A 14,397-nucleotide genomic window follows, 5' to 3' on the forward strand; every position below is an offset into this window, starting at 1 on the left:
GTTTGGTTTGTCAAGCAATTCTTTAAAGGCATCCTTCATATCCGGCCTCCCAGGAAGTCTATTCCACCTTCTTGGGACCTCAGTTTTGTACTTGAAAAGTTGACCCAGGCTCCTTTGAGACTGCTTTTTCAGCTTCCTTACAACGTTGTATTTGGAAGACTGTTTTTCCTTTGGCTCTAACTTTTGCCAGTTGGGTGTCTGAACCTCATGCTCTCATGGCTGTACTCCTTTTTTGAATTTTCATAGAGACAGGATGTCTGTTCATATTAATCCTTCTGTCATGTCCAGTGTGGTTTATGAGCTGTCCCTTAATCATTGTATTCATCTACCTTCTGTTTTTTTTTTCCTTCTCCACAGTCTGCCAGTGAGAAGGTTCTTTACACCTTGGCTTTGCATAGACAGCTCAGATATTATTTAGACAAAACTAAAGTTATTCACAAATCTGAGCAACTTTTTGTTTTTTCTGTTCATATTTTTACTAAAATTACAAGTTAGATGATCTTTCCAGGATCAGAGCAGGTTTTGCCAGGGCTAATGTCCATGGCTTTGTGGAGGGCGCCTCTGTGTCTTCCTCCTCCCAGGCTTACACTTGAGCTGTTGTACTCTCCCTTAGGTGCTGAATACTGCAACAGTGTTATGGAAGGACATATTACAATTGTATAGTATCTTACCATAACAGTAGCTGTCCTTCTCTTTACTGTTATAGTATTCAGTCCCTCCTCTGGCCTGCCTTTTACCTGGGTTCTGTTTCCCTCGCTGGCTGAAGAGCCTTTCTTCCTTTTTTCCTTATCTGCATTTCCTTTTGGATGCATATGTTCCTCCTTGTCCCTGAGGGTAGTCTTTTCCTGCTGGAGCTTTTTCAGTTCTAAGTGTTTGACTCTGTACATCGCCTTTATGCCCTACATTTTGCTCGTGTGCATACGTGTGATGTACGGCGCCTGTAAGAGCTGAAGACTTTGGTATACTGGATGGGCATTGGGCTCTCCTTGGCAGGAGATACCTTAGGTGAAGAATACTGCAACAGATAAGAGGACATCTACTGTTATGATAAAAACATTTTTTTTTTTTTTTTTTTTATTTTACATTTGTTGACCAGGCTAGTCCAGCTGGATATATGTCCATTTTCAGTGGAGGCCCGGGGAGAAAAGCTCCACAAATTACAACAACATAAAGGGTAAAGACAAAGACATTAACAGTAGAATTTGATACATAAGAACTTTTAAAAATATAGTACAAGCCTAAGATTATACATTTTATATTTCAGTAGGGAAAGAAAAAATGTATCTAAGAATAGATGAGCAAGACTAATACATTTGCATTAGAAATGGTGTATTACAAATCTTTATAACATATTACAAACCTAGGATTTTATATTATGTATTCTATTAGGGAAAGAAAATTAAATCTAAGACTAAACTAGATACAGCTAGTAGTTTATATTAATAGATACTAAGGTCACACATAAACCCAAGAAAGAAAACACTAGAGATCAATAGATAGAGTATAGAAGATCAGCATACAAGGATGGATTTATAGTGCTCATTATCACCTAGGTTGTGATACTATATGAAGGTGTTTGATCATTCCACAGTATATACATATTTACATGAGAAAAAAATCCTAAGGAAGGTTAAGCTCACTAAAAATTAGTGAGACAACACAAGATCATGATCATAGGAGGCTAGGAATTGTGGGAGTCTAGTTAATAGTCAGGTGCTTAGTCTGGGTTAACACAGGGACATAGCCAGTGTGATTTAAGGTAGGGTTTAAGCTTGCTTTTAAATAAGCTGACAGAGGATATTGAGGTTAGCTGGCTTGGGAGGATATTCCAGGCTTTACCTACTGTATTGGAGAACAAGGTGTCAGCAGCTGAGTTGTTGGATTTTGATATTTGTACAAGTAGGTTATCTGATGAGCTTAAGGTCTTGAGATTGTTATAGAGGATGACTAGGGATGTAAGTATGGGTGTATTTTGAGGTAAATACAGGATCTTATGGGCTACTATTAATTGATTAAAAAGAATTAAATTTGGCAGCTCTAACCATCCTAGCTGATTCAGGTTGATACAGTAATGAGTTCTATAGGAGGACCCAGCTGCAAATCTGGCAATATTGTTGTAGGAGGATGAAAGTTTACTCAGATTACTTCTACATATTTTGGTATAGATAGGGGAGGCATAGAGCAAGGTAGAGATGAGGTGAGTGCGAGCAATAGTAACACTGGCTGGAGGTGTTAGAAAGGGTTTTATTCTATAGAGGGAACCTAGTTTCTTGTTTACTGTTTTTATGGTGTTATTAATGTGAGGTTCAAAAGACAAGTTATTATCTATTAGTACCCCAAGTAGTTTGGTGGTTGGTTCAGGAGATATTATAGTTCCGTTATTTGAAGTAATAGTAAAGTTAAGTGGGGAGGTTCTGCGGGTGGGGGTAAATAGTAGCATTTTTGTTTTTTTGGGGTTAAGGATAAGATGTCTTTTTAGGAGCCAGTTTTCAACTGTACTAAAGGTCATTTGGGTTAGTGACTGAAGTTCTGATTGAGAAGTAGCAGAGCATATCAGTGTGGTGTCATCAGCGTATTGGATACAGTCGGCTTGTGGAATTACAGAATGAAGGTCATTTGTAAAGATGGAGAAGAGTAATGGGCCTAATATAGATCCTTGCGGGACCCCTAGAGTGACTGGGACGTGGGAAGATAAAGTATTTTCCCATAGTACAGCCCGTTGCCTGTTATGTAGGTATGATTGGAACCACTGTATAGTATGGTTGTCCAATGACAGGTTTTTGAGTGTGTCTATAAGCAGGTGGTGATTCACCATGTCAAATGCTTTGGACAGGTCAATAAAAAGAGCTGAGGATAGAGTATCATTATTATGATTACTGTTAATATGGTTAGTGAAGGATAAGAGAGCAGAGGTGGTGCTATGAAATGGTCTAAAGCCATGTTGACAGGGTGCTAATAAATTGTGATCAAGTAGATAGGTTAACAGTTGTATGTGTATACATTTCTCCATTATTTTTGCCAAAGGAGATATAATAGCTATGGGCCTATAATTGGACAACTCCTTGGAGTTACCACCCTTATGCAGGGAATAATGTGAGAGACTTTCCAGATTAGGGGAATAGTTCCTTCAGAAATAGTTCTGTTAATGAGGATGGATATGGGGTAGGCTATGACATCAGCAGCTTTTTGCAGGTATTCTGCAGGTAATTGATCAGCAGAGTGTGTAGTGGGTTTAAGTTTCTATATGAGGTTACAGATGAGTGAAGTGGGCACTGGCTGAAAGTGAAATTGATGAGAATTATTGGTAGAGGTTGCGGCAGAGCATGGGGTGCTAGGGGATAGATGGTTGGCTAGGGATTGTATAGTTTCAGTGAAAAAAGTATTAAATGTTATGCAACTGTACTTTTTCTTTCATCAGCTCTATATTTTGGGCGAAATATAGGTGTTGATATACATATCCACATTTAATATGTTTCTGGTATCATTGCCCTGTCATATACTTACCTTCGGAGTGCAAGTAATATATTTTAATGCCCTTTTTTATTGATTAGGTAGAAATGTATTTAAAATCCAATCTGTCCTGAGCAGTCATGTTTGTAAACACATACTCTGTGTTTCCTGAAATAGAGAGGACTGATATGTGTGATTGCTGCCATTACTACTAATAATTTATGACTTTCCCTGTGTCCCTATAGGGTGAAGATCCCGAGGTCAGCAGATGATGTGTTATCAGTGTGTCCAACCATTCTGACTGAGGACAGCATGCAGTCACAGCATCTGGCTGCTACACTGGCACTTTATCATCTTGTGAAAGGACAGGTTGGATTTTTTTTCCTTATTAACCTGTGCAAAATAAGCTTGACAGGCATTTACTCGGTTGTGTTTGAATAACCTTGTGTACAGCTTGGGCATTTGAGTAACACATGTCAGTTGCTAATGTACACCATATTGTTCTATTACTGTAACAGTAATGTTTTCCTGGATGTTGATATTGCAGTAAGCAAACTACCGAGGTGTACAGAGTATAGATTTGAAGCTGTACTGAATACTGAAAGAATCTTGCAAATGAAACTTTAGTATACATGAGACAGTCCGTGACTATCTGAATACCCATGTGAGACTTGGGTGTGTGTGAGGAAGTTAGAGGTTTGTGCAACAAGGTCCTGGTCCCAGATACTTGTAGGTATTCCTGATACCGGGCAAATGTTTCTTTGAGGGGTATATCTGTAGCAAGTACACCAGTGGGATATCCTCCTCTTACTCTTAGACCCACTGAAAAATATTTCAATGCTAGTTTTTGTGGAAGCCACCATTTATGGCTCAAGTTTTACTTTTCATGATGTGCCATTGTTGGTTTGTGTGTACTAGCAGTTTAACACCACTTCTTGCAGTTACTGTTAGAATGTTGTAACAAACAGTATTAAGATTTGACATAGATTACATTATATTACTTAAACTGTTAAATAACACCCTCATTAAACACCTAGCTGGAATAAATTCTCAATAGAGAAAACATTTTCAAAATTAAAACAGTATCTTATTTTTTGTTTTTAGTTTTCATAGCATGCCATGGCAGGTAGTTCAGGGGGAAGTGCAGCAGTGCTGTTTACAATTAGATGTCCCAGATTGTTGCCGAACTACACATCCTTCCCACATTGTTTTCATTGTTTGTGCCTCTTGAAACTGATATGACCATGTGGTAAGATCCTCTGGATCTTTCCATTTGGAGACAGCTAGCATGTACATAGATGCATCTTTTTGGTGTAGCTGGTTGCTTTTTTTTAATGATTTTACTAATGTGCAACTGACCATCATGCCTCCCCATTCTTTGGAGGGACCATCATCCAGGCAGCTATACTAACTGCTTGTACCTTTACTAGCATCTTGGAAGTTAGGGCATTTTGCTTTCAGGCCCCTAGCTGCTCCCCTTGGGTGGGGGAATGTGTGACGCACATTACTGTGGAGGCCACTAAGCATCTTCATGCACTTGCGTGCACCTGCTGAGGAGGGCTACACTTTTTATGGCTTGGTGAGTAGATTGCATGCTCCAGCACCTCCTTCAATTGCTTATGCCCTTTATGCAAGGGACTGCTGTAGAACAGCCCTATTCTGCCACCTTTCCCCAAGGATAGGAATGTCCATCCTCCCCAGAACAGCTTTAGTGGGTGCCCATTCTGTTACTTGAACAAGGGTCACCTGGGTCATTGTCAGAACGTTATCCCTCTGCACCTTTGGAGCCGACATTCAGTCTCAAGCTACGGATATGTGCTTTATTATAGATTAGTGTAAAGGAAATTCAGATTCCTTTTAACTTAGGAGTAGACAGCTTGGTAACTTTGAATGCCCATTATGAAACTTAACATAGAGTCAGTCCCAAAATGTGAGAGTTCTCTGTTGTAGGTGTACCAAAGAGTATAGATTCAGTTCAGGATGAAGCCTTTTTTCTGATACAGTTTGAGGTCTAGTATGTATGAGCATAGCAAAGTAACTGCATCAGAAAAAGTCTTTAAGTAAGGTTTCAGATTTCTTAGACTGTCCTTTATTTATATTCCTAATATCCTGTCTAAAGGCATCTGTGGTTAACTCTGCAAAGCTAGAAATAATTTTGTTCACAGTCTTGTCTGTTAATAAAACATGTATATCTGACTTGCATCTGGCTCTTAGTTTTAGTTGATTTCTGACCTTCCCTCTTTCAGAAAGTTAGCTCATGTGTTTCTGGTGATAGGGTTCTGTAGTACTGCAGACTGAGTTTCCTATATTTCTTGAAAATCTTCATTGAGTCATATGCCTGTGAAATACTTGGAACTTGAAAAGGTAGCTTTTCCCTGGATTTCTTGTAGCATATTCACAAAATGCTGTATTCCTTTTTTCTTCCCAAATTCCATCTCTATTACTTTTCTCTTCTCTTAATAAGCTTTGAATGTTCCTTACGGGAGTGTATACACCTAAAAATGTTTGGGATACATTGTAATGTGGCTATAGCATTGCTGTCTAGTGGTAGTTTCTGGCTATGGATCATAGCTTAGGTGATGCTGGTAATGCTGGTTTGTCATACTGATGCCATCTGTGAACAGTAAATTCTCCCATTGAAGGTTTGGAGTGAGGTGAGCTTTGAATAGTTTGTTTACTGCATGTGAGAACTCTTAGACTTGTATTCTTAACTTTGGAAGACCTCGCCAACCTTTGTTGCAAGATGGTTGCACTGCAGGTCTTCTAGAGCTGACATTGATGGCCTAATTTGATGATTCCTTGCTGTGCTGTTTCATTGTCATCAGTCAGAATTTGAAACACCATTAAAATCCCACATTTAAAGATACCCACATATCATGACCTAAAGTAATAGTTAATAAGCCACCTTTCTTTGTACTTCATCTGCACTTCTACATTCTGAATGTCAGTCTTTACAGTCAGTACTAAGATTTCAGAGTTCATTAGCCTAAACAATGTAATAAGGGTCCATGTGACCTATAGTTTACCAGGCAAGACATGTGCCAGCAATCCCAATACTGTTTCAGGGAAGAACATGACAGGAGCCATGGAGGCTAAGTGATTTAGATGACTGCTTCACTGTTTCAGGGTCTGGGATTCAGTTATTGACCACTAGTCACTGACTTTTTAGAGTTTTGCTTATTTCCCATGTCTTCTTGGATTTTCTTCTCATATACCAGTTTCTTCCCACCTCCTAAAACATACTGATTAATTGGCTACTCTAAGTTGTCCATATGCATTGCACTGCATTTACCTTTGCTTTTATGTCCTGAGTTGTTGGGGGAGTGAATCAGAGATGGACTTGTTCACTTCCCTGATTTATCAGATGAGTAAATTAAAACTGACAGCTGAATAAATAAAAATTGATAGCTGCTACAAGCGTCAGAGGTACAGCCTGGCTACTTGGCACTAAAGGAGGTAGACCGCTCCTTGTACAGAAACTAAAAGGGATGGTCCTCCTTGCCACCAGAGGAATAAGTCAGAACATTGCCATAGAGACAAATGCTTAAATAGCAGGTCTAGGCTTGAACCTCTTTGACTTAAGTTTGGTGTTCAACCCCTTCCCAAAGCTCTGTTTGTGGTAATCATGCTCTTGACTAACAAGGGATTGAGTACAAATTAGTCTTCAGTGTCAGTGGAGGATGAAAGGATCAGGAGAATCATGTATTTGGCTTATATCTTGAGCTTTCTTGCACCTCTTTGTGATTGAATTTTCAACTGGAGCCAGTGATTGACCATCCTGCTTCTAAACGATTTCTTACGTCATTAAGTCATGTGTCAGTGGTACTCAGGACCAGGGTCTGTCCTGTTGGAACCTGCCACTGTCTCATATGGGCCCATCAGATAATCTTACACTAGGGCTCACATGTCTTGCCTGTACATAAACAAGATATTTGATGTTTGATGGGAACTTGTGCCACACATGAGATAGCACCATTACGGAGTTTGTTTTGAAGTTCACTGCAAGTCTGGTTCAGGCTGTCTTCAAAGTGATCTATATTTGGCTATCATGGAATTCACTGCTAGTGCCTGATCCCCCATGTTTGGTATCATTGATGTGGCTGTGGTTCTTCCTGAAGGACCCAGCCAGAGCCATATGGGCCTTAGATTTGATGACCCACTGAGGCCCAGATGCCTCTGTTCCAATCCTCAGTTCCAACTACTGCTGCAGTTTCCTGTTTGTCTGATGAAGTGCAGGCAGTTGCTTGCACGAAAGCACTCACAATGATAAATGGTTGGTTTGGATTTTAAAGCTTGCTCTGCTTTTTTGTTCTCTGGTTTGTCAAATTTGTTTGGTGTAGTTTCCTCTGCCAGAGCCTTTTCAGATGCATATAGCAGAATGTCCATTGCTGCTAAAGTTAGCCAGGGCTCAGAAGCCATTATTTCTGTTGGTACACTATAGCCAGATGCTGATCGCCAGGCATTCATTGAGAGTAGTGGCACATCTCTGGAAGATTTGCTAGGGACTCCTCTCCTTCCCCACAACAGACTACAAAGATACTGGCAATTTTACTCTCTTTTCTGGTGGCACCCTCTATGCCCAAGCTTTCATCTGTGTCCCTTTTTGAGTTATTTTAATGTTTTTGAAAACTTTATCAGAAAAATACAGTTGTGTAAATTACACTTACCCTTAACAGTAGACGTTCAAATCCTTCACAGCTGCAATGACATGTGGGTTGTGCCTTGACCAAGACACTGCAACTGTCCAGCATCCAAAATCTGTGGATCCCTCCCTCAGATCTACTCTGACTGCTGATTTGACAGCCTGAAGAGGAGAAAATCAGCAGTCAGAATGGAAAATCTGCAGGCCTTTCTTGCCTACTAGATAAGAAGCAGCATACTCATCCTGCACTAATCAAAAAAGGACTGACCCAGTACATCACTAGAGAGATGGTGAGGAGATTCAGCTACTGCAGCAGTGAGGAATTTGAACATCTACTGTTATGGTAAGTGTAACTTGGCACAACTGTACTATTGTCATCATTCCCACTGCTGCAATAGCCTATGGGTAGAATAATGTAGCTTATCAAACCAGTGAGGAAGAAGGAAATAGAGCCACAAAGCCCAGGAGAATGATCATAGCATTAGCAGTCCTGAAACTAAACAGTAATCTGGAAAGTAATTCTTAGCAGAGGTATATGAAAAGGGCCATATAACATTTTCTGTAAGCTTCTAGAATCTGCCCTTTTCCAGTATGACACCAAAAAGTACATGGCAAATGGAAGGTGTGCCTTATTACTGCCTAGAAATGGTTTATCTTGGTGGATATAACAAAAGGCAAAAGCCAGTGACATCCAACTGGAAAAAGTCTGTATGACATGGCTTGCCCTCTTTTAGTCCTAACATAAGAAATCCATAGTGGCTCGGCTTTTCTATCAAGATAATACCTGAACTACCTAAATATGTCTAGAGTATGAAAAATCCTTTATCCATAGTGCTGACTGTTAAAATAGAACATTGGCATATCGATGACTAGATTCAAACAAACTCTGAAATTACCTTGGGTATAAATAGCAGAATTTTTTTTTTACTTGTGCATTATCCCAAAGCAAACCAGATAGTTTACCCACCAATAGAGCTAGCAACTCAGATTATCATCTTGTAGATGTCAGGGCAAAAAGGAAAGCATATATGTGTATGTATATATAATAATCTTCAAATATGATGTACAAAATAAACCGGGTCTGTAATAGATTGTCGAAGTCTTAAAACTTCAAATTGTTATAAAAATATTTTTAAAACAAAAAAGTAAAACCTAAAGGCTGCGCCCCCACACCCCCCGCTACACAGATATACCAACACCGAGATCGCACTTCAGTGTAGCGAGATCTCGGAGTTGGTATATTTAAAGGGCAGGGAGTGCAGGGTGGCTTGCCTCCCTGCTTACACCCTTTTGTTTGTTTTTTTTTGTTGTTTTAAAAATATTTTTATAACAATTTGAAGTTTTAAGACTTCGATCACTAAAGTTCGATCTTTAGTGATTCGCAGTATTAAAACTTCGACAATCTAATATAGACCCAAATAAACCTCAAATATGCAAGATGTTCAGGTTCAGTTGGAGATGAGGTTAACTTTTTCAGCAGAAAGTTAAGATCCAGGTAAGGATCAACCTGTTCACCAGAAGAGCTCAGGTGAAGAAATCCTACCAGAAATTATTTTACTAAGAATTCATTGAGGAAGGAGATGGATCTATGAGTAGACTACTGAATAGGCTACAAGATGTACCTTAAAGTAGTACTAAGGGCAGAAGCTAGTAACTCACACACATATTTGAACACTAGTGGGACAATCCCAGATAGGGCCCTGGTTATACCGAGGTACAACTAGAAAAAGTCTTCCAAATTTCTAAATAAGATCTTCTCGTAGAAGGATGTATTACCTCCTTTTAGTAACTGTTGCACATCCTGAAAATAATAGGTACCTAAAAGATATAAGAATCCAGGCAGATGATTTGAGAACAAGCAATAATGCCTGACAGGGTGTGTGTTAATGTGTAATTAATGTCTGCCCAGGGATGTTGAGGCCCGACGTCACAGACCTTGTTGGTATACCACTGATAACATTTTTGCTTTCAGAAGTGGTAACTGCAACTCTAATCACAGACAAATGGATAGCTATCCACCACACAATATAAGGATTTATATTTAGATTTACTAAAATGAACTGGCACCTCACCTAAGTGTCATGTTTAATCATATCCTCACCTCAGGCTTCGTGCCCACTGAGTGGCGCACAGCTACAGTTATCCCACTCACAAGGGGGGATCCACCTTGGATCCCGGGAACTACTGCCCCATCAGTCTGATGAGCCTGATCTGCAAGGCCATGGAACGTATTATCATGGAACTTTTAAACAAAGACATTGGCAACCTTAAAACACTGGACCCCACCCAGTTTGGGTTCATGAAGGGCCGATCTTGTCTCCTGAACTTGATTAACTTCTTCACATCAGTCTCCAGAGACGTGGACGAGGGTAAGGCGGTCCACACAGCCTATCTGGACCTCGCCAAGGCCTTTGACACCATCCCCCACTCTAGAATCATAGATAAACTTACTAAACTGGGCATTAATCCCTACGTCACTCAATGGGTTGCCAACTGGCTTACTGACAGAGCCCACACTGTAAAAGTAGCTGACTCCAAATCCAGCTCCAGACAAGTGACAAGTGGAGTACCTCAGGGTTCAGTCCTGGGACCTCTCTTGTTTGGCATCTACTTCTCTGAAGTACAGGCCAACAGTAAGGGACTCTGGCTAACAAAGTTCGCAGATGACTGCAAACTGGGAGCCATTATTGAATCCCCAAATGATGTGGATACTCTACAAAAGGGCCTTACAGAAACAGATGCTTGGTGCTAGAGCCATGTGCTCAAGCTCAGTGCCAAGAAATGTATAGTTATCCCCTTTGGGAAAAAACGTGCATCCGTGAATTACCACATAGGTGGCAGTACACTAAACACCGAAAGTGTGATAGGAGACTTAGGGACATAGGTGGACAGTGGTCTAACCTTCAATAACCACATTGCCACAACAGTCAGGAAATCCTTCTGTGTGGCACACCTCATTACTAAGGGCTTTTCATCCAGAAAAAAGGAGGTCATTGTCCCACTGTACTCATCCCTCATTAGACCCATTATAGAATACAATGCCCCATTTGGTATGCACCTCTCAAGACATCTGCAACAACTGGAAAGGCCGCAAAAATAACTCACTAAAAGAATCACAGGTCCAAAGCAGATGCCCTATGCTGACCACCTTAAAAAACTCCAGCTATACTCTGTCGCATATAGTCTACTCTGAGGCGATCTCTACTTAACATACAAGGCCATGTCAAACCCAGAGCTGTTGGACATGCTACACTTAAAATCCCAATCTCTCAGAGCCACAGATCCACACACTCCAGGGATCTAAACCTTGTCATCACAATAAACAAAACATGCTGGAGGGATAGGTTCCTGACACAGAGACTCCCCAGACTCTGGAATATACTACGCATACATGTCAAGCAGAGCGCCTCTTTGACCCTCTTCAAAAGGAACCTTGATGATTGGATGGGAGAAAGTAAATTCACCCCGGGAATCACATCAGTCGCCCTGCTAGACAGGGGTCCAGGGAAGTAAATAGTGTGGGAAGAAATAGCCAGGGAATTGTTATGGCTAGGCTTGTATAGGCCCTAGGGCCGATAGCCTAGTACCAACCTATGAACCTATTTCCAAGATAATCAGTAATGTCTGTGTAGGCAGTAGTGTCAAAGGCCTTGGCCAGGTCTGGATATGCTGTATACATTGAATAGCCACTATCCACTGCTTCATTTAGTTTTTCAAAGAAACTGAAGTTAATAAGGCAGGTCCTTCCTTTGACAACGCCAAACTGATGTGGATCCAGGGTTAAGAGGTGTACACTGTTTAACAAGCTGCTTTGCCAAGTTGTGGATTATAAAGATCTGGCTGCAAACTGGTGACTCACCCTGGCATGGCCACAGAAACACATTTCCAGCATTCACTGCTATGGTTGTGTAAGATATGTAGATGTCTATAAGTATAAGAAACCAGTCTTCCTAGATAAGAGCAAATAAAGGGAAAGAATGCTAAAAGAGTATCCCTCTTGTAAATTATTGGCCAAAATAAAAATCATATATAAACAGACCAGTTGATCACGGAGTTAGGAATTCCTCATGAATGGAAGCTGAACTGATCTGAAAATCATGAAAGGAGGAACATTCCAGACAAACATCTCTTCACATCGCAGTAAAAAAAAAAAAATGAAGAGTTTCATTTCAAAGATTCATCTCCATTTAGCAACAGTCATAGGTTCATAGGAGATCACTAGGCTAACCGTTCAAAAGCCTAGCAAATTTTACCCAGATATTACCCAATTTTCTGTTCCTAGGGGAAAGATAAGGGTCAGCAAGCAGGGTTTTGACAAATTTTACAGATCGACTGTGTCCCTAAGGGACATGGGCACCACCACAGGAGTGAATTTGCGATTTCCCATCCATTGGTCTGTATTACATTTGAAGATGGTCAGGGAATGGCTCTGCTTCACTTGAATAGGAAGCCTATTCCAGAGATGGGGCAATCTCTGGGACACGCATCTGTCTCTTCAGCATGATGTCTTCATGTCAGAGATCAGGTTTAGATCTTTGGAGTGGGTAACCTTCATGCAGTTAGTTTTGTGAATATGCAACATTTCCTTCAGGCTAGGTCTGAGACTGCCTTGAAGGTCAGGCACAGATCACCACTCAGTAATCGGTATGAAACTGAATACAGTGAATGGGCTTTTAATCGGTCCACATATGACATGTTGGTGTAATGAGGGCTGATGGTACTGTGACAGCCTTAAATCCGGATGTCATACCATTACTTGTAAACTGAGCCATATAGAAGGATTTTCTCACCATCGTGGACACATGGTGGTCAAACTGAAGATTGCTATCTATCGGAGTACCCAGATCTCTCACCACTAGGTAAACTCTTAAGGGGATGCTATCAGTACTGTATTTGCAGGGGTATTTGATTTCCCAAAGGGTATTATTATGCACTTCTTTCATTTAGTTTGAAGCAATGGCTCTGACGCTAATCAGTCAGCGTCACACCATTCTGTAGGATGTCAGCATTGTTTGGGGAGTCAGTAAATGCCCCCATCTTGCAGTCATCAGCAGACGTGGTCAGCCAAAGTCTGTCTACATTTGCCTTGACATCTGAGAGGTATATTCCAAACAGGAGGGGGCCCACCACTAAGCCTTGTTGTAGTCTACTGGGGGTTGGCCTCTTGCTGGATGTGGATTCCCCAACTCTTAACAACATATGTCCTATACGTGAGCCATTTGACTATCCATCTGGTGATGTAGAGATGTATGCCCGGTTTTGCGAGTTTATTTTTAATACCCGAATGTGGGTTGTTGTATTAAATGCCTTGGCCAGGTCAAGGTAGGCAGTATACTCAGTCTTCCCCTCATCCATAACCTTGGTGACCTTCTCAAAGTTCATAGGTTCATAGATGTGTACTAGACTAATAACCAGATGGGCCTTATAAGCTTAGCCATGCAACACAAATGTGACCCACAAGTTTGAGTCACATATTGGGTGATTTACTGATTCCCTCTGTCCATTGGAGACTTATGCACCTGACCAGGGCTGAATTTCCTGTTACCCATCCATTAGTCCAAGTTGCACTTAAATAAGGATAGGGAGGAACTCTGCTTCATGAGGATGGAGAACCTGTTTTAGAGGCTGATAATTCTCTTAAGAAACATAATCTGCCTCTCCAACTTGTCCTATTTGTGTCGCATAATAACCTCAGTTCATTGGAACCAAATCTTTTTATCTAACTTTGTACCATTTACCAATTATTCCAAAGATTCAGTTAAAGGCAAGGAAAAAAAAAGGCAAGACTTACCTTAATTGATTTAAACTGACCAAGACAGACATGTTTCTCCCACCTGCTAATTGTGGTCAAAGAGGCCCTAAATAAGAGTGCTGTAGTATGAGATACTGAAAAATTCTCATAAACTGTTTCAGTTGTCTTGGCTCATTGGCCTGCACATTTAAATTAATGTTTATTATGTGTAGTTACAAGCCTTCTAGGCTTTAGAGGAAATTTGTTTGGCTTACACATTAAAGAAAAAACTGACTTCTCTATCAAATCTGTGCACTTCAATTTACTTTTTTGTCTTGAGTATTCTTCAGACTTGTTGCTGACAAATTCAGTGTACTGTCTTAGCCCGATTATTGCTACAACTTGTCCATCACTTCTTTCCTCTTTTACACTTTTTGTTAATGTGAACATACTGTTTGTTAATAAAGGTATTTTTAATTGTAATGTAGTGTGGGATGCATTTCTTCTCAAGCCTAGTCAATTAATCCTGGTTACTAAACTCACTAAATAAATAAAAACAAAATAAGGAATATTC

General features: G+C 40.3%; 1 protein-coding gene across 1 annotated transcript in view; it reads left to right on the forward strand.

Moving 5' to 3' along the window:
• The window catches only part of DHX29 (DExH-box helicase 29), a 1,644,099-nt gene that overhangs the window by 530,445 nt on the left and 1,099,257 nt on the right, over positions 1–14,397 (forward strand). Inside the window, exon 11 of the mRNA XM_044064425.1 lies at positions 3,696–3,819. Within this exon, the coding sequence (XP_043920360.1) occupies positions 3,696–3,819 (124 nt within the window). The remainder of the gene's footprint in view (positions 1–3,695; positions 3,820–14,397) is intronic.

The sequence above is a fragment of the Protopterus annectens genome, chromosome 2.part2 (genome assembly GCF_019279795.1).
Source record: "Protopterus annectens isolate FY-2018-M chromosome 2.part2, PAN1.0, whole genome shotgun sequence".
Lineage (NCBI taxonomy): Eukaryota > Metazoa > Chordata > Ceratodontiformes > Protopteridae > Protopterus > Protopterus annectens.